General features: G+C 43.0%; 1 protein-coding gene across 3 annotated transcripts in view; it reads right to left on the bottom strand.

The window, feature by feature from the left end:
* The window catches only part of HAPLN1 (hyaluronan and proteoglycan link protein 1), a 59,555-nt gene that overhangs the window by 14,076 nt on the left and 17,524 nt on the right, over positions 1 to 27,955 (bottom strand). For all 3 annotated transcript variants that reach the window (XM_042023049.1, XM_042023050.1, XM_042023051.1), the window contains exons 2-3: positions 18,222 to 18,347; positions 5,954 to 6,325 (exon numbers count right to left, since the gene is read on the bottom strand). In XM_042023049.1, the coding sequence (XP_041878983.1) occupies positions 5,954 to 6,325; positions 18,222 to 18,321 (472 nt within the window). In that variant the 5' untranslated portion in view covers positions 18,322 to 18,347. The remainder of the gene's footprint in view (positions 1 to 5,953; positions 6,326 to 18,221; positions 18,348 to 27,955) is intronic.

Raw genomic sequence — 27,955 nt, 5'->3', positions numbered from 1 at the left:
TCAGTCCTGGATCTTACAAACCCGTCAAAGTCTAATCCATCCCATCTGTTCCTGAATGGACAAAAGCTGTCCTGAGGCTCGTTGCTGTTCCCAAAGCACAGACTGAGCCTCAACTTCTGACTCCAGGCCTGTGTTCTGCCACTAGACAAAACACCCTCTCCCAAACGTTAACAAATTCAGCTTAAAAAAAGGAGGGAGATCAAAACTTCCAGCCTCAGAAGGTTAAAATCCGGTTACTTTGTGGGAAGACAGAGCTAAGGAGCCTTAGCTTGACCTCAGTGATTCCATTCCCTACCCTGAGGAAGCAGCTGAGCCCCGTGTGGTTCCTCAGTGGGGATATTAATTTCCAATATAAGGAATCATGGTGTGGCTGCTCTCCCAAACCCATGGTTCTCTGGAATAGGTTCTGCCCCCAGGGAAGCACCCCCTTGCCCCCCAAAAGAGAGAGGAACAACCTGAGACACATCAGCTTGGCAGAGAATGAATCTTTTAGTGAGAGAGGAGGGGATGTATGCACCTGTGACCAAGCAACTGCAGTCTAGAGAATGAATCCTGTAACGGAAATTGGGATTTCTACCAAATCAGAAGTGGATGTGTTATATAGCCTCCTCACAGGAACACCAGTATTTCTATGGATTTCTCATTCACGTGTGCAAATGTACAAGTCTTCTCCTGTTACTGTGTTTTTGGGGAATTTATTTGTGTTATTTGTATTTCAGAGTTTTATCTGCAGATAACCCCTAAAATTCAGTGCAGTTACTCAGCGGCTTCACACACACTGTCAGTGCAAGGAGTTGTAGCATTTACCCAACAAGGTGAGGAAACAACCTCAAAAAGCTCAACTCCTGTAATGATTTATGGCTGTTAATTAAGCCAGCACCACCCACAATTAGCAGTTGCAAGAGTATTGACATGTAGGAACAAAATAACATGAGTTTCTGTTGATCCGTATGGGGGAAAAAAAAAAAAAAGATCTTTTCACAGACAGAGTAAAGAAATAGGCTTCTTCAGTTTTAGCCAAAACTGCAAAGTAAGTTTTCTTGCCACCAGTGTAAACACAGGGCAACAGTAGGGTTTGCTATTTACTGTTCTGTAGGGTACAGTTTTCTGCTGGCATACACTCGATGGCAAAATTTTCCATGCTGGATTCCTAAAATTCCATAAAAACCAGTAAGCCCCTCATTTTCACAGAGTCTCCATCCCCATTTTCCTGCCTGTCAGGACTGCCAGCTGTCTGATCATTCAGCCACTGCCAGCCAGCAGGTATCAAACTCCCCAAAAATGAAACTGAACCTTGAAGTAGCGTTCCTCGACCCCACAGCATCCCATAACCACGTTGTCAGTGGGGTTGCTTACTTCCAACAAATAGAAACACACAAACTAGACTGATCTGGGCTAGGGCAGATTATTCCCTTGTATTTCTACAGCCTTTATAAAAAATTTGGAGACTGTTGCCTTTCTTTGCTCTTCTTAGCCTGACTGCCTCTAAATTTTTTAGCACTTTCCTTTTGGGTTGTCAGTTTCAGATATTTTTTTAAACTTTTTATTTCACCTGCATCTTTCAAGGACCATTCCTCAGAGCATGTACAAACACAGCTCTGTCTGCAATGACCTGTCACAGAAGGAATCGCACTGGTCTGTCATGACTTACTCTTGACAACCCTCTCTTGGGTCTTACAAGACTTTTTGCTCTGTTCTAGGGGCCCACAAAAACTGTATCCTATAAAATGGGTTTTTCACCACAGAGCAGAACAGATTATCACACAAAGAATATTTGAAACAGCTTTTTTTTTTGTGTGTGTGTGTGTGCATGAATGTAACAGCAACACTCAGAGGAAAGAAAAATGACATTTTTAGGCTAAATCTGATTTCTCCTGCTCTTGAGAGCATGGAGTTGACTTCCTATTGGTTTCGTTGCTTATATCCTGCTGAAGACCAAATGAACAGATTAAAAAATGATTGTTTTGACAGTTTGGAAAAATTTGTTTATATGAGGCTGATGGATCTGTTTGAGCTATTTTAAAGTAAAGAGTCTGGTTTTGAAAGGGAGGCCTGGGTTTTTATTTCTGTCTTGGACTTAAAGGCCAACATACCTTGAAGCAAGAACATGAATGCTGGTGGTTTTTGGTTCTTGGGGAGCCACACAAAGAATTAGCTTCTATCTAGAAGCTGCTTTCTACAGAGGTTTTTAATGACTTTAAGCAGATCTTCAAATTCCCACTAGCGTTGGAAGTAAAAAGTAATTATTTTATAGCCTGTATTGCAAACTTTGCATGTTCAGCTCTCACCTCCCTTTGAAGAGAGAAACCATTAAAAAAAAACTCTAATAGTAAAAATCTGCCTTTGGCTGTTTAGCATTGTCCCACTTTCTCTGTCACCTCTCCCACGGTTCTCCTGAAATAAAGGCACACAAAACCTGTGCCTGAGCAGTAGCTGAGGGCTGGAACCTTCACGTGCCTGAGAGGTCAAGCTCACAAACCCGGTGCAGTGAGATTCATTACAGGACCAGGTATTCATGAGAAAATAAACTAGTAAGGCACAAACATAAAGAAAATTTAGTGTAGGACTGTAAAAAGCTGCCCTAAAGAAAATTTAATGTAAGCTAACAATTCATTCTTTGCTTATGACTAGGACAACAGTATCTGCCTGCTGTTGGAGACCTTTTAATATGTCAGGCTTTTGACTTTCAGAACACTGAACAAAGAGTGTAAAACCCATGATCCATATTTTATGTGCAGGAGGAGAGTAAGGCCAGTTCAGAGAGAGAAAATGGCTTTGGCAATGAGGTTGATTCTCCATAAAGAATGTCCTGCTTTCCTCAGTACTTGACACTTCTTGCAGCTGCTGTGCCCTGCACAACCCTCCCGAGCCCTTAGACTGGTTCTTGTATTTCAGGCTACAAATGGGATGAAAATGAATAGCCTGAACAGATCCTAAGCTGGTGGTTGTGGAAAACCACAAATGAGTTCCAGTTCCGAGCTTTAGCTGGTGCTCAGCACAATCTCTCTAGTCTAGGGGAAAAATATTGTGGTTCTGAATTAAAGAAAAATGAAGAAAACATATCACAAAAATGTAAAGTGTGTAACAAACTCAGACTGAATCTAATTTCAGTGTTTCTTTCAAAGCTAAAAGTGCCCAGCTATTATGAATGCTTTATTTAATGACAATCCCAGAAGGCCTTTAAGGCTAGTAAGAATAGAATGCTATCACAGTGGGAGAAGAAAAAGGGTCCATCCAGGTGGAGGTCAACAATTTTGATATTGATACACAGCCATGGGTTTTGCACGGGGAGCTCACACGGGAGCCATCAGCTGCTTTGCACCGCTCCTGGGCACTCCTGGGTGTAAATGGCTTTGATGCCAATTAACATCCTTAAGGCCACCACCTCAGGACATCAGGCTACTGATGCAAGTCATTCCCACTGTGAGATTAACCTGATTATTTACACCACATGTAGAATGTTAGAATGGGTTGATGTATTTTAATTTTTGTCCAAACATTGTGGGGGTTTTTTCCCCCCCAATCTGTTCTGCTTTGCTCAAATACATTAAATGGCAATTAATGCCAGAACCACAAAAAGCTGCAGGTGAGCTGAACAAATAAGCACAGGGCCATGCAAGCAGAGGAATGTATTCTATCTGTTCTATACCTCCATTGTAATGTTAGTGTATTTTAATACTTATCTTTTTATTAGGAAACTTCAGTGTGCCATAGACCCAAAATAACTGGATTTGGTTGACACAAGCAGGACTGACACAGACACTCTCACCACTCCTATCTCACTTGGAAGGTTACATTTTACCATGAGGTTTTGAAAGGAAATGTGCCTGCCAGTTTAAGAAACACCACTCCATGTTGTCAGAAATAAACAGTCTTACACCTGTCCCCTGTGTGACAAAAATAATTGAAAAGACATTGTTCCTTATGTCAGCCAGGCACTGATTAAAATATATAAACTTTCCTTCGAGCACAGGTTGGAACACACTTGGCTGAAGAAATATGATTCCTTCTCTACTTATGAATTTCCTTATTTTGGAGGAGAGACCCTGGCCTTGTAGCCAAGGCTGGTGCTATATTACAAAACAGTAACAGTAAAAAAGGTAGAAAATCTCCTTTATTTTAGTCATGTTACTGCATGCAGTAAAGAAAAGATTTCTCACTGCTTTCTCACTGTAGTATCAATCAAATAATGCCTTTCAAGTGTGGATTTCTGCATGTGCACAAGCATTTGTACCAAGCTTCAGGCAAACCTCTTCTGCCTCCATGTTCATCAGCATCTCCCCTTCCCAGGCACAGCAGGAAACACTCACAGCAGAACCCCCTCGCTTTTAACAGCAGAAAAATAATGAACTTCTGCTGCAGAGGAAGCAAGAGGCTGGGCAGGTGAGGAGAGCCCTGTGTCACTCAGGCGAAGCTGAGCCTGCCAAGAGGAGCTGTTCTCCCTTCAGTGGCTGAGCAGCCCCAGTGGAGGGAAGGCTGATCACACAAGAGCTTTTGGCCAGCAGAGAAGAATAGAGAGTTTTCTCCTCCAGCTCAATTCTGTCTTCACTCATAACTGCTTTACAGAATTTAAATTGAACTTGTAAATGCCCATTTTTCTTTATCTCATAAGTTCGAAAAGAACAGGGTATGTTCTTGTTGAAGACGAGTTCTGTGGGATGGAGCAACCTAAATGCACCACCCTGCTGGCATGGAAACTGGGCAGGGTCTTTCTGCACTTAGAAATAGGAAGTTTCTGTGGCCTCCAGCCAGGAATGGAAGAATAGATAAAGAAGTAAACTAAGCCCATGACATCTGTTTGGTTCCAAGAACCACTCAGACAGTCTTATTGTGCAGGGTAACTGTATATAAATAGCCTTCCCTTCCCTTCCCTTCCCTTCCCTTCCCTTCCCTTCCCTTCCCTTCCCTTCCCTTCCCTTCTCTTTTTTCTTTCCCCCTTCTTTTCCTTTCCCCCTTTTCCTTTCCCCCTTTTCCTTTTCCTTTCCTTTCTTTCCTTTTCCTTTTCTCTTTTTCCTTTTCTTTTTCTCCTTTTCCTCTTTTCTTCTTTTCCTCCTTTCCTCCTTTCCTTTCCTCCTTTCCTCTACTCTCCCTCTCTCAGGATCCCTCTGGCACACACTTGCTGGTAAGTGTGAGAGTATGTGATAGGTCATCATGAAACTTTTAATTACCTCTGTGTTCAGTGCAGTGCTTTGGGGAAACAAAAAGGGCCAAACACTCTTTTACATGCATGGAAACTCATAAAATGCATCTGAATTGCTCAAGAAGTAAGGAAAGCTGAAATTTTGTCCTCTTTAAATCCGTTTCACTACTTTTCCAATGCTTTTTACTCTGCTGTTTTCAAGAACAATGCTCAAGAAAATGAGTAGACAATACATGTACAAGTTGTCTTGGCAGGCAATATAAAGATCTAATTTATGTAATTATAAGGCTGGAAAAACCCAAACCCACTGTCTCTGGACAACTACTGTAACATTTTTCATCTTTGCAAGAAGATTTGTATTTTCTGGATAATGTAAAATATCCTGAAGTTTTGTAAAGTTACTATTAGGGAGGAATTTAATATAATTTCACCTAGGCAAAAAGATGCAGTGGCTTCCGCAAGACAACAGGAGCAAATTAAAAACATGTGGACCTCTTGATCCTGTGTTTGTTCATCCTTTCTTGGCTCCTCTCACACCAGGTCTGGCTGGAACCTGAATATTCCTTAGGCTAGCATAAGTTATAGTAGTCCTAATGCTCTTCCAATTTATGGTTGTTCTCATGGGCTGTCAGGCCAAGATTCCCCAGAGCACAACGAATTCTGCTTCTCAGCTTGCTGTTATCACTGATAACATCAGTGACAATACAATATCACTGATAACACAATAGCAGCAGCTCTAGGAGGTAAAAACAAAGCACATGTTCCTCAACACCACATAAATCTGACTCAAAGTGTAGCTCAGGTGTCACCTACCTTCCAAATTGAGGGTCACCACTGCCGTGTCATCCTCCAGCCCTTCGATCACCTCGCACTTGTACCTCCCGTAGTCCTCCAGCATGATGTTGGTGATGACGAGTGAGGCATCGTTCTCGCTGCTCTCCCTCAGGGACACCCTGCCGTGGTAGCTCCCGTAGCTCTTCCTGTGGTGTCCCATGGCCACAAACACATCCACTTCCTTGAGGTAATCGTAGGTGAGTTTGGTCCACTTGACGCGGATTTTGTGTGTTCCTGAGCCGGCCGTGGACGTGTGCTCGTGGTAGAATTTGCATGGCAGTGTGACGTTGCCGCCGCGGTGGGAGAAGATTTTAGCTTGCTCTGCTACCACGAGGAGACGGGGCCCGTTTTCTGTAGCATTTAAGGAGAAAAAACATAGGAAAAAACCCCCAAGAATTAGTTTGCAGTCTTCTTTTTAATAAACGGATGTGGTCAATGCCGTAACAACCACAACTACATCTGCAGGATCACTTCCCTGCAGTCATTTTGGACCTGTGCAGTAATAAGGTTTATAAACCAGTTATAAATAATTATTTGCTCAGCTGAAAGTACCTCTGTGCCCCCCACAAAGGCAGAGGCCATCACATATACCCCGTAGTCATGAAGAGGGAGTTGTGTAAATAGATTTACAGAGTTGTACAGCTGGTGAGTGAATGTCATCACCCATAAAAGGCCCCCAAACACATCCCATATTTTTCTGTGGCTTGTTCAAGAGTTGTCTATCAATGCTTTCTTTTTTATTTTCATAATTCAATTTTTCTCGAGGGATTTAGCTTATTCAGGCAGCAGGACACAAAGCTCCTCGAAGTCTGGGATGCAGAGAATCCCACTCACAAAGCAGAAAAACCATTAATGTATCAAACAGCATTACTCATACTGATATTAAAAGTGTCAGCACAGTTCTCAAATAGACATTTCAGGCCTTTTCTATTTGTATTTTATTCTAACTTTTGAGTACGAGTTCCTCTTCTGACCAGAGTAAGGAAGTCCAGTTATCACCAAACAGAAAATCTGATCTTCTGCTGCCCACTCTTCATCATCCCAATGTGGTTTTTCCTCATCTCTTCTTCTGATTTCCTTAAAACTTGTCACTATTTTGTCTCTTATGTGTTGGGGAAGATGAAATAGGAAAGCCTTATAAATATGATTGCCTGACAAAAGATTTTGGGAATATGAAAACTACAGGCAACATCGAAATGAAAGCCACTTTTGAAATACCAAGTCTTAGTTACTGAACAACTGGAAAACAATGGTATGGCCGACTGAAGGTAATCCCCTCTTGATGGAACAATACCCTCTGCTTGCAAGCGGGTCCAAGGGTCAGAGCAGACCCTACTAGCTCAGCAGAAGGGGTCCAAAGAGTAGTTTTTAGAAGTTAAGATGTAACACTCTATGGTAATATAAGAACTCTTATAGGCTGTATGTAAATGCTATAGGATTTGTATCTTGTATTAGATTGGTTAGTGACAATTAGAATATTCAGTACAGAAGATGATTTATTGTATTGTAACCAGGACTTCAGACACTTCCACTCCTGCTCTTACTTCCACTCTTGCTCTTACACTCTCTCTCTCTCTCTCTCCCGTTTACTCTCTTGTTCTCTTGGGCCTGCTCAGAGCACAGTCTGGCAGCTCTGAGGAGTGCCCCAATACCCACGCCCTTTGCAATAAACCTCATGTGTCCCAAGACCTGCCTATAGAGATCTCTCGTCCCCGTCACCGTCCTGTCTCCGAACTCGTCCGTCTACACTTATGTTCTGATCTCACTTTTCAAGCAAACCTGTATGTGCTGTCTGTCTCCTCTCCTCCTCACCCCAGATTCCTGCTAGCAGGTGAAATCATTTTGCTTAGGACAGTCGGCTGGAGCAGGTGCTTGCTTCCGACCCTGAGTCTCTGGGGCTTTTATGGGCCGTGCTGCCTTGGGAAAACCCTGGAAAATGCAGATTTCATGTGGTAGTCAGCAGATGTATCCAAAAGTGAGAATTTTCCCTCCTTTCAGTATCTCTTGCTGGGCATCTCATGTGAAGTTTGCAAAACTGATTGAGCAAGCTCAGCGCTCCTGTTGCGTTTGGTGTCCTTGACCACTGAGACAATAAAACCAAAACCCCCAGTAAATCACCAGCTCTCTGGGAAAGCACCACCAGCCTCACTCTGCACTCACAGGCTGTGAGGAAGGACTTTGCAATCCCCCATGCATGCTCAGCAAGTCGATGTAGCTGCCTAGAAATGTGATTCCCAACTCCGTGGCTCGGTCTGGCTCTCTCTAAATCCAGCAGAAGCTATGGATAAGCTCCCAAAAAGAGAGGCTGTGAGAGGGTGACCCTGTGAAGACAAGCAGCAGTTTTCTGCTGGGGATGAATCTGGGTTGGTTCAGACAAAACTGATGCAAAAATGCCACCAGCCAGGGAGATGTGGATGGCTGAGGCAGGGAAGGACTGGGATGGATGTGGGCTGACAGACAAGGTTTAGGTGATGAGCTCTCCATGCAATGTCTATCCCACCCCTCCAGCTGTCTCTCCACTGCAGGAATCGGTGGTGTGTCCACGGCCATGAGGGGTGTGCAGGAGAGTTTTAGATCATAGGTGTCTCCAGAGAGTCCCAGGCTTCTGAGTCCTGTTGACAGGTCTGTGGTTAAATGAAATATCTGCCTAAACTGCAGCCTCAGCTGGATTTCCCTCTCTGACCACCACTGCACTGAGCTGCACCCCAGGGAATGCAGCATTTTGTGATTATGCAAACACGTCTGGGGCTGGTAATTGCAAAGACAAGCTTGCTGACTGCAAATGTACATCTGCTTGAGGAAAACAGCTGTCCCAAAGGTGCAGTTCTTTGTCAGGGGCTGATGTGTCCAGAGCATAGCTGTTACCTGCACAAGTCAGGGCTCCAGTTTCCTCAGGAATGAACAAATGTGAGCGCTGTGAGGCGTTTCACCTTCCTGCCCAGTGCAAAATCAGTGCTGCAGAGCAGATCACCTGCAGCCCCTTTTAACTGATGTTCTTTTTCACTGCCCTCCTTTCCAGAGGCTCAGGGATGCTCCAATAATCCATCTTCCCCCTTTCAGAGGAGAGCATCCAAGGAAAGAGGTGATCTGAGGCAAGGCACCTTGGAAAGCGTTACCAGCAGTTTCCACCGGGGGAGGAGGAGGAGAAGGAAGAAAGTGAAGACAGCCAGCACAGTTTGTCTGCAAATTTTCCTGTTTTCTTCAGGGACAAAGATGTTCCACAGCCTTCTGTCCACCTTGGGAGGAGAAATGTTATGCTTTGGGGTGGTTATTACCAAGAAATCTGATTCAGAGCTCAGCTATGCTGGGTCTTTAGTACTGAAATAGTCAAGTTAATAAATATTAGCAGAAAGGACTGGGGCAGGAGGGAGAGTCTGACTCAGGCTGTTAATGCTCACTCTTTCTAACAACTGTGCCTGTGCCAGCAAGGCCTGGAGGCTTGCCCAGAGCACTGTCACCTCTGACTCCAGCGTCAGCATCCTAATTTGAGGATGTTCCTCCCTGCTGTGTGCCTCCCACCTCCTCCGGCCCTTTGCAGCAGCCATTACCTGAGTCTCTGTAGGTGTAAAGAGCAGAGGGGATGGTTACCTGGGTAAAGGAAAGGGAAACATGGCTTTTCTCATCCTGGAATGTCTCCTTTTTCTCTGGGGGGTCCAAGGGAGACGTGACACTTGAAATGTGCCTCCACCCTCAAGCTTTGTAAAAGGCAGTTCTTTTTTGTAGAAAATGGGATGATGTGCCCTTCTCACTGGAAGGACAGCGAGGCAGAAAATTACATCTCTGCTGGTGCTTCTCCCAGATCTGGGAGAGGTGGAAGGATCTCTGGCTTTCGAGGAAAACCAGATGTCAGATTGGGGAATGAGGCACAATTTGGGCTAGAAGACATGAAGGCAGAAGGGACTTGGGATTAAAAATGAGATGACAGAGGTTTGGCAAGAGGCCTAGAGGTCTTTATTATCCAGTAGCCAGTGAGAGCCAGGGCCAAATCTACCTAAGCTGCACATTTTTGGGAGCGTGGCAAAATGAATGCCCTTGGTCTTCCTGGAGCTGATGAATTAAAAAAAACCCAAACCCACAAGAAACCAAACACAGCGCAGGCCAGAATCTCTTCCTTTACAATATGTAATTGTCTCTGGCTGACTGCTGTGAAACTCAGCTCAAACAAGCAATGAAGTCTGCTTCCTGGGTTGTCTTAGTGAAACAAGGACCGATCTGTTGTGAAACAGTGATCAGGAGATGGGGGAGACACTGATTTAAAGAGTGGTCAGAGTAGCTCCCTCTGGGCATTCTGACAAGGCCAATCCTTCTGAATAAAATTATTTTTGTCTCTAAATGGCAGGAATATCTGAAAGATGACTGCAAGAAGGAAAAGGATGGGACCCCCAGGTGTGGTCACAGAGCGCAGCGTGTCACTTGAGGAGGATAACGCTTCTTCCTCAGAATTGCTTACTTCGGAAGCACCACCAGAGAATTTGTGAGGTGAACAGCCAAACAACTGTAAACTCTGAAACCCCCAGATTAAAGAGGGTTTAACCCTCATTAAGGAGCTGCCCTTACAAAAAGGACAGTTTCGATCCTTGCAGGGGACAAGGCAGCTCACATGTGTCACTCCCGAGCCTCAGATGGTGGATGGGCAGTGCTGGGCATTTTCCAGCTGCTCCTTCTGCTGGGGATAGAGGTGGCAACACCCTTGTGGCTCTGGCTTCAGCTCCAAGGGAAGAATTGGGATAAGAAACATTTCCCAGGTGAGGCTTTTCAGCCTTCCAGGCATATTTTGCATGGTCTCAAAGACAGTAGCTAAAAACAGTCCGTGCTGGTGACTAATTTGCTGTATTTTTTCCACTCTTCCTTCCCTACTATTGATTCTGACAGATTGTGGCCTTTTGTTAATCCTCTTGGTGCACTTAGAGGGATGACAAAATCAGCACAGTGCAGAAGCAGCCAAGCTAGCTGAAGCAGAGTTTGCCCAGGGTGTAGAAGATGCCCAGCTGGGCAGGATGACACACGACTCTGGGAGCTGCTTTCCCCAAGCTGTAGGGAAAGGCTGCCTGACAAAAATGAAAACTCACTTAAAAACTTGTTTTTCAGACTGGCTTTGCTGTATCTCAGTGCTGCCAAGTCTGGTATGAGCTGCAGGGGAAAGGATATTTTGCTACCTTAAGTAGTAAGACACAGGTGGCAGCAGGCTCAGCACCTGTTCTGTCCTCCTCCTGCTCTCTGCCTGCACAGCCTGAAAGCTGCACAGTGAGCACTCCTGTGCTCCTGGTGGTCATTGGTGTGCTCATCTCTAGCCTTGGTGTAGGTCAGTGTGGTGCCCATTTCAAGGACAGTAAGGAGGACTTGCTCTATTGGAGCTCTCACTTCAGTCTCACCTGCTGCCTTGTTGGTTTAGTTCCAAATTTTACTGCTGGACATGTTTTAAGGTTTGTTTGTCTTTTTAGTCATGGGCTGATTTTTGGTTTGCAGTCTGTTTTGTTGGTTTTTTGTTGGTTTTTATTTTTTTTTTCTTTTATTTTTGCTGTGGGGTTTTCTTCCGGGCTCCTTTTTAAATTTTTCTCCCTTAACTGGCGTCTGCACTCCAGAATGATGGCAAGGTTTGGAGGGCCAAGAACACAGTGTGGGGCAGAGAGGATGAGTCACACCACAACCCTCAGCAAACAGCTTTATCTGCTTTCTCCACCAGGAGTATCCACAATCTTATGCTGAGCTGGCCACAAAACTTGATTATTCCAGCATTTTCATGGAATGCCTTGCAAAGCGACAGTGGAGGAAAAGATGTGCATTTTTACAGGCAGAAAAAAAATATCATAATCCAGGGATGCCAACACAGAAGTGTTTTGTCAGATAAATTCATGTATTGCCTGAATGTTCCACACTGTTAGCAAGCCCTTAGCTTAATAACACCCTGTGCCATCCTGCTTTAAATAAACAGAATTGTTTCTGGCTTTCCGGCAGTGCTACCAGGGACTTGAGCTCATGATAAGATATCCTCACTTTTCATACAGCAGTGGCAAGTTTTGTTATCCTCAAATTTTTATTTTTGTTATCGAAAATATTTACTTAAAAATCATAAATATTTTGTGACAACAACAGTTCCCATTTGCTGTAATATGTAGAGAATTGAGTTATTTTTGCACTGTTCTATGGGGGTATTACTCAAAGAATCCTGAGGAAAAACATGAGGGAACATTAGACACGTTTTTTGCACATAATGCAGATTTTTTTTCTATCTGTATTTTAACTAAGTAACTTTTTACTTCTCCTTTTGGGAAAAAAAAAATCTGAAATCTTTTATGTATCATCTGCTAAAAGATGCTCTTTTTTGGCTGAAGCACTGAGGCAGTTTTGCTGTGTCATGAGAAAGAGAAGGCAAGGATCCAATTCTGGTGTTCCTGCCTCCAAACAGGCAGGGTAGAACACCCCCAACACATTCCTTCTAAGTTTTGATATAAAATCGGTAGGAGAAATGCTAGATAAATCTCACTTAAAAGCTTCAGCTTCCAAATAATAGTACAGCTAAAAATACCTGTTTTATGTATGGCAGGGAAGAAATCTGTCTTTGTAACGAAGACATTACAAGGCTGAGGAAAAACATTTTTCAGCTGATTCCATCTCCTCAGCTTGAGTAACGTGTTGGAGGGGAATTGTTAAAGAGGACATATTAAGTCAGGTTTAGGTTTCTAGGAGACCTAAGAGCACATAAAACCATCAGGGAAATAACAAACTTCAGCTTTTTCTAAATTATTGCCTTAAATAACTTTTAAGTGTGGTTTGCTTGGGTATAGATAAATCTCATGGAGATCAGAACAGAGCAGAAATCAAGGCAACCTCTCGGCACTCGTTCCTCACAGAAGTAAATCTCCATGGGTGGCATTAGGACTGTTTGACAAAACCAAACTGTTGCACAGAAACATCGAGGAACTCTTCCAGTTCCTTAATCGCCCTTAAATGCTACATATAAAAATATGGAGTTTCACTGATGTAACCAGCAAAGGCAAATTAATGATTTAAATTTATGTTTCATGTGAATCCTTGTGTTTCTGTAACAATTTTTTTTTTTCTTTCCCCAACCCAAATATCCTGGCACCTACCACTTAAGGTCTGCACCAGAACATGCAGCCCAGGGTGCCTTCGATGACAGCACCATCCAACAGGAGATGGGGTTGCTGCTCTCTGCTGACATTTCTACCCCCTGCTGGTGCAAGAGGCCACGATCTGAAGAGGAAAGGAGGTGGTATGGAAATCAAAGAAACAGCTCGATTGCAAGAAGAGACAGCACAGTGCATCGTGGCAGCATCGAAATCGTCCTGAGTGTCAAAACATAAAGGCAAGGAAAAAAACCCGGACATAAAGTAGAGAACAGAAAGGCAAGAAAATGGAGAGAAATGCCAGGCAGCATCATGGAAAATGGAAAGATGCAGAAAGGTGGTAAGAATGAGGGAAGTCAAAAGTAAAGTGGAGTGGCATGAAGATACTCAGGATAAGATTAACTTGAGAAGATAAGATTTAGTGTAAGAGGTCAGAGGAGAAGTTTTTGGCTGGTCCATAAACTCTGTGCAGCTTCTTGTTGGTGCTGGCTTGTTTTGAAGGAAAAGAAGTGTAGATAAAACTCATTATACAGGAGAATAAGTTGGTCAAAGATTCCCTCTGCTTTTGTTATTGGTTATTTGCTTTAACTTATTTGTGTGTGCTTAGGGGGTTTTTGTTATTATTGTTTGCTTGTTTCAATTGGGCAGCATTAAAAAGTTTTCAGTTCATTCCATGTTGAGGTATTTTTTGGTATGCATAAATAAATCTGTGCAGAGATCCTGACAGGCAAAGGGGTGCATTCTTGCACCTCAAACATAATGAAATACTCTATAATATAAATTTCTTACATTCAGAGGAAAGCCAAAATGTGAACTTTGATCCTCCAGGAACCAACCTTTGTGTTCCCATCACTGCCTTTCCTTGTATTTCTACAACCTGAACAAACTGGAATCGTGTTAAAGGCTCTGGGTCCCCTTAGGTAATTAACTCAGCAATTACTGTGGTGGCTTAGCCAACTCTGCTTACTTTGCAGGGCAGCTATGCCCAGGGGAATGCCCTTATCTCTGAGGGGTGCTCTGCCTTTCTTTGGATAATTGGTCAGCGAGCAGCACCACGAGCAGATCAGAGAGATGGGCAAAGTCAGCACTGCAAGGAGTCCTCCTCTCTCGTGAGGGGTCAGAGAGACTTTGCAAATCTTCAGGAAGAAGTGTGAGTCTCTGATTACATGGATATGCTGGGAGCAGTGTTGTTTTCTTGCTGTGGGCCTCGATGTGGAGTGGGTACACTTTAGTCCCATTTTCACCCGCAGCAGATTATTTCATTTATGTATGTGGCTTTTTCTGAAGGGTGAAACTGGTACCCCCTAAGGCACATGGAGTTTCTCTGGGGTGTGGGGCGAGGGGGATGACACGTTTTATTGAAATACAATTGTCTCTTTTTATTTTTTGTTATCCTAAAAATGAGACTGGAATGACAAACTACCAGGGGAAGGGGATAGGGTCAAGCAGCCTGGGATAACAAAGCACCCTGACCAAAACCATGAAATCCACCACAGGCTTCAGCAAAGAAAATAAAGCCACAGAAGACATATAATACAGCTTTAGATATTTTATAAATTTTGTGCATTGATATTGGAATAAACCCAAAAGGAGAAAAAATATATAAACAAAGCAATAGGGCTGGAGGAAATAAGATGAAAATACTGTGAAAAGTAGGGAGGTGAAACTGTCTCACAGATGAGAAATTTTGCTCAAGTCCAAATTGAGTGTATTAGCCAGCAAGGAGAGAACCAGGAGCTAGAAGTGACACTGTCAACAGGAACAGGGCTGTTGATGAAAGCAGCAAATAATTTCTGAGAAAAATTGAGGTATTTAAAAGAGAATATAGACACAGAACTGTGTCTACTGCAGTTTTAGAGACTGGCAAAGTGTTTAGCAAAAATAAAGAAAAACGGTTTTCCAGAGAGTGGACATTTGAAAGGCAGAGCTCTCTGTCCATGAAAGCAAAGTATAATTGCAGAACAGCAGAACCTATGAAATGTTGTTTGTTCTGGCTGAGAAATATTGAGTTTGAGAGAGGTGTCAGGAGATTTCACACTGATGGAGGGGCAGCAAATTGGGGTACCCTGACCTACAGGCACTGGGTGTGGCAAACCTGATGGTCGAGGTGCGACCTCATCTGTCACTTTAGGACAGACTACCAGGTGTTCCTGGACAGCAGCAAAATAACACATACAGAAGAAATATAGCAGAAAATAACAAATCAAGAAAGTAATTCAACCATCAACCAGCCAACTAGTCTGACCTCAGCAGCAAACAGGACTTTAGAACAAATTTTTAAGGAAAATTGTTGAGCAGGAATACAGTCAGTACTATAAAGAGGGATAAGATGAAGCAGATACTCACCAAAGAAAGTCAGAGTAATCTGATATCAGATGCATAATAAAACCAAATGTATAAGGCTGAGGAATGTGAAGTATCATTTGCTTGGAGCTTAGGGAATTGAGTGATATGGAAAAATGTATGAAAAAAGTGAACTGCCTTCATTACAATTTCTTCAATATTTCCACTAATTTTACCTTATACATTAATTGTGACTTTTGGATTAATAAAATTTTCACAACGCCTATTAAGCAGCACTGAAGGGAGGAAAGTTAGGATATTTAGAATATTTGAAGAAAGAAGGGCAGAAAAAGTTGGATAACATTTAATGCTGAATGAACAGCCCAGCTTTTTAAGGTCTAGTATTAGGAATTATTAATATGAAGCTTGTACTTGTTAATTTCAAGTGGCAGTGAGGGAGACTGGCTGCTAAATACCATCTATCGCCACAGACTATTGATCATCACTGCAGCACAGCTGGGAACAGCAAATTTGATCCAAGGTCTGAAGAACAAAGCATTGTTAACTGGAAAACAGAAATATTAAGGCCAAATGAGAACTTTATCTGGAATAAAGTCCTGGCTGGGTGCACTCAAGGAGTAAGAATTCGGATGAGAGCCAGTGGAAAGATGAATTCCTGACATTATCAGGTTACAGTACCCAGTTGGTACAGCAATCAGGAGGTTATACACTTAGAGAAGAATTTGAAAAAGTACACTCCAGTGATAGCTGTGGGGATACAGTGTTATCTTAATAATGTTTTAAAGCAAACCTCAAAGAAGAAAAAAAAGGAAGCCAAAGGACAACAGCAGGAGAAGAGTAAGACTATAAAATAAACATGGAGAAGTAGGAGGGCATTTTCCACATCAGAAAAGCAGGGTGCAGAACTCTTTTGCAGGAAGGAGATCTGAAACTCAGCTTTTTAAAAAATTAATCTCAGCCTAGAGGAGATTACATGATGTAAAGAATGGGGAATATAGCACAGTTTCCTTCTCTGCCTCGGGAAATCCCTTTCACCTCTGTGTAAGCACTTACATGCACAACATTCACACACCTTTTGTAATTCCAAGGCATTCCCAGGGATGCAACCCAGGAGGAGTTTAGCTACAGGTCACTTGGATTTCAGCTGTGGAGACGGATGCTGGATTTTTTAATGTGATAAGAAACCAGCTTTTGAATGAGGCTACAACACAGCAGTTCCACGGTGTTCCCTGATCTCCATCCCATCTCCAGGTGTGGGATTTGTATCTGCTTATGTAGCCTTGGGCAGAGAGGGATCCCAGCCCTGGTGGGATTCCACAGTGCAGAGAGGAAGGGCAAAAGTCAGGAACAAAAATGCCAAGTCCCAAGCAGTTTCAGCCTCTTTGATTTGTGGTCTGCCTGTGCATTTCAGAGCCTGAGCCAGCTGGTGTTCAGAGCTCGTGGTAGTGCTCACATTTAAATCTCTATCCAGCTTTCCTTGAGGGAACAAACTTGAGGTACAGGTGAGTTTTCATGGGAAGGCGGAATGGTTCAGCTTGAAACTTCTGCCAGCTCTGAGCCATTTGGGTTAGTAATAATTGACACTTGTGAATTACACTAAAGTGCCGACTATTCCACTCATTTAATTTTCCAAAAAGATAAGGCTCAGAGATAAACAGCTGCATTATAGAAAGAAAAGGCAGAATATATGTTTATTAGACATTGATGTCTGGCTTGAAATTTGCCCTGGGAAACAAGTGTTCATCATCTCAGAGCAGTTCATTTTGACATCACACATTCATTTGACCTTCATCCTGTGAGTCTCCTCAGAGGGAGAGCAGCTATCTGTTACTCCTTGTCTGACCTTGACAATCCATTTTTAATAGGTGCAGGGTGCCTTTAACTTGTGTGGCTTTCCTGTGAACTCCTAAATGTTCAGCCTTCCCTGGTAACCTGCTCTAGTACGGGAATTAATATTTACACAAACACTCAAACAGCACAATTTGCTGGCTGTTGAGAGAAAGAAACCAAACTTTAAAAAGAGAGAGAGAGAGAAAGCGAGGGAAGGAGGGAGTGGGGACAGTAATTCTGCCTTCCTTAATTTTGCAAAATTAATTTTAGCTAGGCTCAAGGAAGGTAAGAGTGAAAGCAGGAAAATCCCTGTTCATTCTGCCTGTCCTTACTGCATAAAACCCCTGATTCTTCTTATGCAGGATAACCCTCAACGACTGAAGCTGGGACTGAAAAAACAGCTGCATTGTGCTGCAGACTCAAATCCTGCCACAGCTGTAATCTCTGGGACTCAAACATGAACCAAACAGGATTATGCAGAAGGCCAGGATAATATTTAGTGTGAATTAAAGGTATGAGGAAAAGCACATTTCTTTTGGGGTAAGTTACTATATATTTTTTTTCTGATTTACATTGCCCAATTATGACCTCTGATGTGCTCAGCCCTTTAAAATAATACACAGCAATAAATTTCTGTACTGTGGAAGACTATGTATGACAGACCTCTTAAAACCAAATCTATTCCACAATGAACTGAAGTATTTCAGCCCACTGCAGTTGTTTATGGCTTTAGGATGCATGCTTTTTCTCTTTGTCTTAAATCATGGTGTACTTTACTCACTAACCTTTGCAAGGTTGTGACTAAGTGCTATTAAACAGTGCAACTTTCTTTTTTTCACTTTCCTTAGGAGCAGTAATAATACAACAGAACCAGAAAAGAAAACATTTGGTCCCCAGTAATACAAGTACTCAAAAACCAGTGTGACAGCATTAAAAAAAGAAAAAAAATTAAGGATCATTAAGCACATTATTCTGTTTCCCACAGCAATATGAGGATATTTTTATTTTCTCACTTATTTCCTTACCTTGAATATGAACAATTCTTTCATGCTCCAGACTTGAATTGCCAGGGTGAGGTTCAGCCCAACAGACAGAGATCAGCACCAGAAAAAGTAGACTCTTCATCTTTACGGCCAAAAGAATCTTCTTCACTGTAAGGGCATCACATAGGAAGAGGACTGTGAGTTGTTGGAAACCTTGCACAGTGTTGCACTGCACAACTTGTTAGAGCAGTGATCTTAGGAGGGTTTTTTAATGTATTGAACCCACTCAGCTGAAAGAAGTTGCAACAGCTACTAATTTTTTAGGCATGAATACTGGACCTTTTTATTGTGGACTTTAAATGAAACTGGCAATCCATATTTAACTCTGCCTATGCAGAAATGCAACCAAAAAAAAAAAAAGAAAAAAATGCACAGACAAATATTCCTAAACCAAACTCGTTGCAAGACCACACAGTGAGCAGTACCCGTGTTTCAAAAGAGGTTCTGGTGTACTTTTGGTTTTCCGGAGGTACTCTAGATGTGGTCTGCAAATACAATTAAAACAATCAAAGCTCTATCACTGTATCTGTATCCAGTGCATGATGCAATCTGCTGGTGATAGGTTTTCAAGATTAAAACAATCTTCTTGTAGGTTTTGGCATTTCAATCAAGTCTGCAGCTTAACTTAGCAGTCAGGGTGGCAAATTTGCTCGAGCTAAGAGGTAAAAATGACAAAACATTTATTAGGCTGACTAGGAAGATCAATCTCACTTCACATCCACTTACCATTTTAAAAGATGCCTAAACACACAATGAAATATTTGAAACCATACACAAAGTAGGTTAGAGTTGAATATGCTACCACTGCAGTTGCCCTGATTGATTTTTCATTCATTTCCACCTAGAATGCTGACGCACTAACTGAGTGTGCCAGGTAGGGTCTCTGCAGTCAGCAGAGCTCAGCGCTGCAGGGAAAATCTCTGCCAGCCTCTGAGAAGTAATTAGGCAAATGAGGACCTGAAATAGAAAAGGAGGCATAAAATGCAAGAGGTTTTATGTGGAGGGCTTGGGCTGCTGTTGTGTTTTGTAGCTGTAATATTTATGAATCTGATTCCTTGAAATAAAAGGTAGCTGTTTCCCAACTTTGCCTTTCAAGAGACTAGGCTTTTTCCCCTCCCCATCATCAAATAGTGGTGGCATTATTAATATGATTTTTCTCAAATGCAGAGAGATAATTCTTTCCTCCTTTTTTTTCTCTTTCAGAGCTAGAAACACATAAAATTTGCAGAGCACTCAGTCAAAACCTGGGTCAAGGTGTGAGCTTTGAAAGCAGTCCCCTACCCCCAAACAGACACAAGCCCTGAAGTGTTTCAAGCCTAGATCTAAATATTGTAACCTGAACCAACCTCTGCTGCAGACTGAAATGCAGAAACGCTATTGCCGTTTTTCCTTATCAGAACATGCACGTTTACTTGCCTGCCCTTCCATTTCTTCAAAGCCAGTTTGGGTGGGAGTTCAAAGCCAACTCAGCATCCCTTAATCCTTCCTGTGGACTGCCTAGAGGTGGGACAAGTGCTGGCTGCACTCTCTTTCCCAGGTGGTCCACGCTCAGTAACTCAAGCCTCTGCGGCCACTCCCTCTTTTTCCTGGAAAGCTTGGGAAGCTGGTGACCTCCATTGGGGAGAGCAAGGACGGATGTGGCTCCCTCTAGAGCACATCAGCCCTAGCCTGGGCTCGGGGAGGGTCACCCCAGGGCAGCTGGATGCTCCTTCTTGCACGGTGGCACCGCTGGCCTGGCTGCCTGGCAGAGCAGGGCACACTGCTCTGTCCCCCACAAACCCCACGCCAGCCACACCGCGCCTTCCCCCTCAGAGAGGAAAATGTTTCAGGTTTGGGGTCTGGGGTGTGGTTTTTTTTGGCTATTGTCTAACGTGTGATGGTTCTTTTTCGTTAATGATTTTTATTGATTTAGATGCAGTTTGTTTAACAGAGAAGCTTGGATTTGGAAGGCAAGGTCTGTGGGAGTATTCCCACCTCCAACTGTAGCTTGGAGCCTACGCTGGAGGCAAAACCTCCTGGGCTCTCTGAGTGAGGGAAAAAACCCACAGGGCCTCTGCAGACCTGCCCTGGGAGTGCCTTAACAGCTCATCAGCGTTTTGCCTTTATTTATTTCCACAAATCTGCCCTTTTCTGGGGCACTAGTGAAAAGAAACAGTCACAGGGCCTTACCTGGGGACAGCAGCCGTGCCTCTGCCGAGCACTATGTGCACAGGGTGTGAGGCTCTGCTGAGGAGAGAGAAAGATTCACCTCCTGGTAACATGGATGGAGAACTCCACACGTGCCTCCCTTCCTTGTCTAAGTCTCCATAAATTGGTGGGGGAGATTCCTCCAAGCAGCACCATCGGGTGATGATTTCCAGAACAAAGAATTTCAGGATGCAGGATATACCTTTTAGGGATAGTTACCTGCACCTCCAGGCAAATATGATCTTACCCTAGAGAGTTTATGTGATAGCATCACACAGGCAGGATGAGAGGCAGGCCAGTGATGATTTGGAGACCTGCTTTTCCTTTTCTTCAGTATCCACCTGAACAACCCCACATGCCACAGACATGGCAACCTTGTGGCTGCAGACCATCACATTTTTTGGGGTGGGATTTACCCAAGATGGTGGCACTTTAGATTTGTTGATAGGCAGAGACTGTGCCATTGGTAGCAGCAGCTGAGAAAATGTGTGTGCCTGAAGTGAGGAACGAGCTGGTACCACTCTCCTCCTGGGATTCCCCACGATGGGAGAGGAGGCACCAAGCCAAGGCAACGTTACCAGGCCAAGAGTCTGACCTCTGGTACTTTGTAGGTTATCCAAAAAGCAATTAATCAGAGGAATTCACATCCTCAGCCTCTAGCCAAAGCAATAGAAGTCAGACTCCATTTCTGCAGGAGCCTGGGACGACCTCAGGGGAGACATGATAGGTGTGGATGTTTTCATATTAAAATTAATAAAATCTTGGCTGGGAGTGATTTTTTTTTTTTTTTTTTTTTTTTTGGTAAGAAATGGTAAAGATTAGTCATGCTGAAGAAATTCACACTGGTTTCAATTACTGCAGTTTGTGAATCTACTATCTCCCTGGACAGGGACACAAAGAGGCTGGGAAGCAGTTTTAAAGGGAGAACCTCAAGGCTCAGGGAAACATTCAAGGTCACTGTACATACAGTGTTTAAATTCTCAAGAACTGTTCATTCTCAGATACGATTTGCAGTTCTGACATTAATCACCATTTTTAAATACTTACGTAGCCTTAACTCATCTGCTGCTGGCATATCTAAAAGGTTGTGAAGTGCCAGTGTTTGTCTTTTAACATAATATTCTGACAATTTACAGAATGCTTTCAAGCAATTCGGCTGCATAAGTGGCAAGCATTTCTCTGAAGGGCAGAGCACTGAAAAACAGCATTGCCTGCCAATGTCTGTTCTGAATGGAATGACATATTTCTTATTTACTTCTGCAGCTGCTGTCTAGCCACACAACATGCAAACATCCACCGTGTGAGGACAAGGTCCTCCTACCTCAACATTCTCTCTCTGGCAGTCGTTAAAAGCCTGTGGAAATGGAAAGCTTTTTTGCTCACAGGAGTTAGTCTTTGTCAGGCATGAAGAGGTGATGATGTCTTATATCAAATGCTTCTTTCCCTGAGATGTAAAAACCCATGGAAGCCTGAACACAACAGGACACAAAAGAAACCCAAACTCCTTGGGCAGATCCTCCAGAGGACTTCCTAATAAAACTTTCTGCCCTTCTGTGGAGCATTCTAAATCTAGTACAGGGAGGCCCAGCAAGTAAAGGAATCAGTGCTATTTAAACCAGACAACAGAATCAATAAAATCAGTCTTGATAATTTGGGGTTGAAATAACCCCAAATCTGCGGACTAATCACACCCATGCACAAACCTACTGTACAATATCAGCCTTTACAGGCTCCTCTCTGTGGAGCTCAGATCCATCTGGGAGCTGGTGTTAAGCAGGGAGAGATATCTATGAATGGAAAAAAAAATGTGTATTTTCAGGGAGACACTGCCAGCAGCAGTAATGAAGGGCCTCTCATCTTTAGACTCTTCCGGAGGGTAATAGAACAGGAGGAAGACCAGTCCAGGCAGTACTCACACATACCCCTCAGTAGCTTTTCTTAAAACTGGAGCTGGAGCTGGAGCAGAACACTTCAGCCCAGCTGGTTAAACAGATTTCTGCTCTGTCCAGAGGCTCCTAAAGATCGGATCTTATCTGCCTGTGTAAGTGCCTGGGTTTTGGCAGCTGAGTCAAACCACGACAGTGGAATTCAGCTGCAGATTGTGGACACCTGAGCCCCTGTGTCTGTGGGTAGAATGTTTACATTCCACTCAGAAGCCCAGACTATTGTCACAAGGCAGTTTGTACCTGGTCAGCGTGGTCTGTGCAAGGGAGGTGTGTGCTCGACTGACCTAGGATGCCTTTTGTCCGCTCATTTCTGTTTCTGAATAACCTCCATCTCCTCCAGAAATCATCCGTTCTCCAAAGGCAAAAGTAAAACACTCGTTTCCAGCTGCAGACTTGAGACCTCAGTTCACCAAATTTAATGAAAAACCACTTCCTGCCATGTTTACCCTTACAACACTTGCTCTGGATTCTGCTATTTACTTACTTTGTTAAGAAGACAAGTTTTTCTCCTTTAAAAAGTCCTCCAGGGTGATGGAACTAAGGCAGGACAGATGCAGCAGACGGGTCCACAAGCTAAGTGCAAAATAGAATTGGCTGGTGCCGTGGTAAAAAGAAAGAACAATTAGTGGCATAGGAATGACAGTGTTTATATTCTCTATTAGGATGACTTAAAGATTGCATTCCAAGGCCTCTTTCTTCCATGATACTTCAGTATTTAAGGCAATTTGTGAGCCTGTGTGAGGTTTGGGGCCATCTAAGGTGGCAGACAGTTGCTGTCTGGAGAACAGGTTGGCATCGTGGCTCTCCAGCCATGGGCAGAACAGCTCAGTGCAAAAGCAGCATGACAACCCAAAGACATCTGGAATCCCCTGCAGTCCATTAATTCCTCAGGAGGAATGCTGATAAATGACTTGCAGAGAGAAAGAAAATGTCCTTACAGTCTTTGAAGTGCCTGCCTTGCGTTAAATATGGAATTTATTCCAGGAACAAGGGGTAGCAGAACTTCAGTCATTATTTATAGGGTACAGTCAAGGACATGTGATCTGAAAAATTTGGTACTCTAGGTTTAATACAATCAGGGATAAAGAAAATGTGCTTTACAAAGCACAGAGATCTACCCTGGAAGGAATGCTGATCACTCAGTGCCTCCAGTAGGGTTTTTTGTTTGTTTGTTTTGTTTTGTTTTTGTTGTTGTTGTTGTTTTTAATAATGGTCTGTATAAATATATTTTTATTTCAGGAATTTGGATGGCTTTCCTTGAAGTATTTGGGGTGGGGTTTTTTTTGATAACACAGAAAGGTAAATCCGCTTTTTGCTTTTAAATTGGACACATTTTTTTGCAGTCCATTCCGTTAGAGAAGATTGCTTTTACTGCAATCTCCACCTATCAGTGGTCTTCAAAAAATTGAGAGCTGTCTCTCCAGACAGATTGCGTTTGTATTCTGACATCTTCCTCAGCAAAAAGCTCTCCTTGAGCATGCAAGCCTGGAGGTCACTGGGAGTCAGTAAGAAAACTTGATCTCTCTCCCTCATTTTATTTGATTATATAGTTATATTACTAAGAATTTTCAGTATGATTGCTGTCTCTGGGAGCTTGAACTGCCTTTCTGTACCTGAAGTCCTTGTGCCAGATTTCATGCGTTAAACTGAATGGTTAATCTTGTCCACCCACCTTTTCTAATCAATCAGAACTGTTGAAGTTTTTGTGTGCAATGAAAAGGCAAAGAAGGTACTCAAAGCCCATTAAGCATAGTGGACACTTTTAAAATTTAACTAATTAGGATGAGACTGGGACAGTAGGGAAGCTCTAGGATTTTTAGTTCCCACTAGCAATTTTCAGGTTATTGAGCACCAAAGCAACACCACTCTCTAAACTCTGCCAGGCACAGCACCCAGGATGACAAGAATTAGGATTTCTAACTTGTAGTCCTATTTCATAGTTTTCTGTGGTGAGTAGTTGCCCATCCCTCCTACAACCCATGCCACATCTCCCCACAGAGATGTCCCATGCCCTCCCAGGCACTGAAATGATGATGGGGCTTTGAAGCAGACCTAGAAGGTGAATTTACACAATCTAAACCTTCTCCAGTTCCCATCAAGTGTGTGCATATCCTTGGTGGGAGAACTGTTACTGCACGTGGAAAACAAAATGAGCCTCAAATGCCAACATGCCTCAACCGCCCTACAAGGACAGAGAAAGTTTATTTTCTGGAAATATGTCAGAAAGGAATGAATTCAAAAGAAACCAGGAAAACCACCTACTGATATTCTTTGTACGAATTCCATGTCACTGCAGGCAGCTGCTTTCCAAACTTGTTCAGGTTTTTTGATCGCTCAAGGCGAGTGACCTGATCACCAGTCACAGTTTGGTCTTAGACTTTTCGCTTAGGAAATACTGTAAAAGTCATGGGAATGTTAAGAAAATGTCCATGTAATGTTAATGCTGTGAGATCTGGAAACAGGCCAGATGCTCTCTGTTTTCTCCAGGGGAGGTGCAGCATCTCCTTTCTGACTGCCCCACGTTTAATTTGGTGGACTCCCCATTCCTCGTCCCCAGCCAAGCTGATGGTACAGGCAATATAAAAATTAAAATTAAAAGCATTAACAGTGCCTTCACATCCTTCAAGGATGCCACTCTGTGAGAGAACAGATGCACTGCCAGACTTCCTGAGAGGGAGCTGGTGCCAGCCTGCTGTAAGGAATTACCAGCAGTAAAACATTTTTGTCATGGATCCTGGTGCAAAGCATAAAACAGGACTCCTTGTCCAGCCAACCATGAGAACTTGGTCCTGTCCTCCTGCCTTTATTTTTTTTTGTCTTGTGGTCTGAGAATTGCACTGTCTGCAGTCTCAATGTCATTGAGAATGACTTTAAAAAGCCACTCACATTCATAAAGAAATAATAACAGTGATGTAATGCCCTGCATTTTTTCAAATTGCTGCTCCACGTTGCCAATGCAAGTCCCCATTGAATCACTGCTTCTGAGAAGGTAAACACTTTAAGTTTATAACAGCACTGTTTTCATCAAACATCTGCTTCTTGCTGCAAAGATACGTGAGTTTTCCTGGGCTATGTGGTGGTGAAGCGCTGGCTGGCGGTGCAGCCAGATCAAAGCCAGATGGGGATCACTTGTGAAAGCACAACCCTTTCAGCAATTTTTTTAAATTGGATTAATCTGCAATCAATGGCAAAGCATACTTTCTACTGAGATCAGTTGCTCTAAAGAGGGGCGAGGTCTAGGGGTTAGGCCATGGGCTCAGGCTGTGGGGGGACTTGAGTTCAACCCTGCCCTCTCTTCATGTGGGACCTCGGGGGAAAGGTGCAAGTGATGGGGAGGGTTAATTTTCTGTTTCTGAGCTCCCTAGAGGTGACACCATGATGGTGTTTTTTATTGCTCAAAGGGTATTGTGGAAATGAATATTTTTAGAGTTAGAAGGGGCTGTGGCATCACTGCAATGAGATTTTATCAGCACCTAGAATGGAACTGGATTTCTTCATGAACCCACCACTGAAAACCACCACCCATTTCCACGTTCTGACACCCTGTGTGATAGCTGGCCACATGTTTACACACAGGAAAGCATTCAGATGTCCACTTGTACCATTTCCCCTCCTCCCTGCTTTTCTTAACTATCTTTTCATTGCAGTATCTTAGGCCTGAGAATACTGGAAAAACACATGAGTCATATGATTGTTTAGTTAAAGTCTTGTTAGCTAAACTCTATTGAAAACAAATAATAAACATTTGTAAGACTGCGGATGGTTGTAGGAAAATCTTTCCAAATAAAGGCAACCCTTTCAAACTTTAATAAAAGTAAACAGTGTCACCTCAATATTATGCATACACCTTTCTTTTTTTACCTTTTTTTTTTTTGGCTTGGTTTACAAAAGAATCAACAATAGCAACGATACAACAAATTAAAACTATGGTCTGAAAAACCACTTTTTGTTTTGAGTCCAAAAATGCATGACTCATTTATTTAAAAAAAAAAAAAATGTTAAGAGAGGGTTACACAGTCAGCTTTGGTCAGTCAGATCTGAGAAAGATGACAGAAATTAGTATCTTTTTCAAAGGTCCAGACTCTCTATACCTGCAGTTGTAGATACTGACATAGAGAGACTGCAGTTCTGCACTTTGAACTAAGTAAGTTAAAAAGAGCACTAGAAAGAAATAGGAAAAGGATGTATTAGACTCCAGAGGAAAGGAGAATAATTTGAAAACTGAAGCTGCAAACTGGAAGTGCTGCAGAAATACATCTGTGAGGGAGTGGTTGCTCATGACACATGAACAGTAAATGTGCCAGCAGTGGAGAAGAGCTTCATGAGAGGTAGACCACACCAGAAAAGTTCTGTGCCCAGATGAGGACTGCCCACATTCCTGGTCACCTGGGAGGAGGAGGAGGAGGAGGTGGCTTAGAATGGGACACATTCAGGCAAGGGTTTATTGGGGCAAACAGAAGAAAGGAAAACCTGTTCATAAAAGGAGGCCAAAAGAGCTTGTCTTGGTTGGTCTGGCAAAACACACCTCAGTAAGGATATGATTGCTCTCTATAAATATATCAGAGAGTAAATGCCAGGGAAGCTACAGAATGTTTCAGCTAAGACTTGGAAACAGAACTAGTGGGGCCATAAATAAGTTTGAGCTTAAGGAACTATATCCTTTAAGGAAAGGATATAGTTTTAAGCTGTAGAAAAACTTCACAGCCTTCATAAAGACATTTTAGCATGGAGGACAGAAACACAGCTAGTTTTAGATCAGAACTTGCTTGCTCTGTGAAAAACTGCCCAGGAGGAAGGGGAATGTGGATAGAAGAGGACTAGGTTATGACACAGGGGATCCCTTTTTTTTGTTTTTGTATACCTGATTTTTGGCAAAAACCTCAATATAAGTAGGCCAATCAATTCCTATTTCAAGCAGAAATCTTTTTCTTCCCCCTCATGACAGGTCCAAACTCTCCTGGCTGATGCTATTAATGACACAATGCGGCACACTCAGATGGAGCTTCCTATTGATCCACACAGAGCCACAAACCTGTTCCCAGTAGCACTCAACATTGCCAGCAAAGCACCTTTCTCATCACTGGGACTTCTCTCACGGTATCTGACTCCAGTAATTTCCTAAGTGGACTCTTTGCTTTAAGCAGCAACTGCTGTTCCCCCTGATAAGGATCATTAAATATCTGCAAATGAAATGGAGGCACTTGTGGTTGGCTTGAATGGCTTGGCTGCTGAAGTGCTTGGTCATGCAGGAGGTTTCTCCCTGCCTGCTGCAGTGGTTATGAGCAAAATGTGAGGAAGACAGACCTTACATCCCGAAGGTGTGGCAGAAAGAGAGGAAAATGGCAGTTCCATTTCCACTCCGAACCACTAAGAGTGAGTGTTGTGAAAATAAAGATAATTTCAGGACATGTTTTTAAATCAAAGGTGTAATACGGAAAAGAACGCAGGAACTCCCCCGAGCGCTCTGCGCTGGTGTGACACCCTCATCATGGAAAACCACAGTAGTCTGAGCAAATTTCAGAAAATGCAAAGGAGAGAATTAACTGGACCATTTGCAACTTGCTTGATAAAATCATGATGCAG

Source organism: Corvus kubaryi, unplaced genomic scaffold, assembly GCF_017639235.1.
Source record: "Corvus kubaryi isolate FWS band 111438036 unplaced genomic scaffold, C.kubaryi_AGA036_p1.0 37236, whole genome shotgun sequence".
Classification (NCBI taxonomy): domain Eukaryota; kingdom Metazoa; phylum Chordata; class Aves; order Passeriformes; family Corvidae; genus Corvus; species Corvus kubaryi.
The sequence above is the reverse complement of the archived record's forward strand: the minus strand, read 5'-3'. Positions and strand labels throughout refer to the sequence as shown.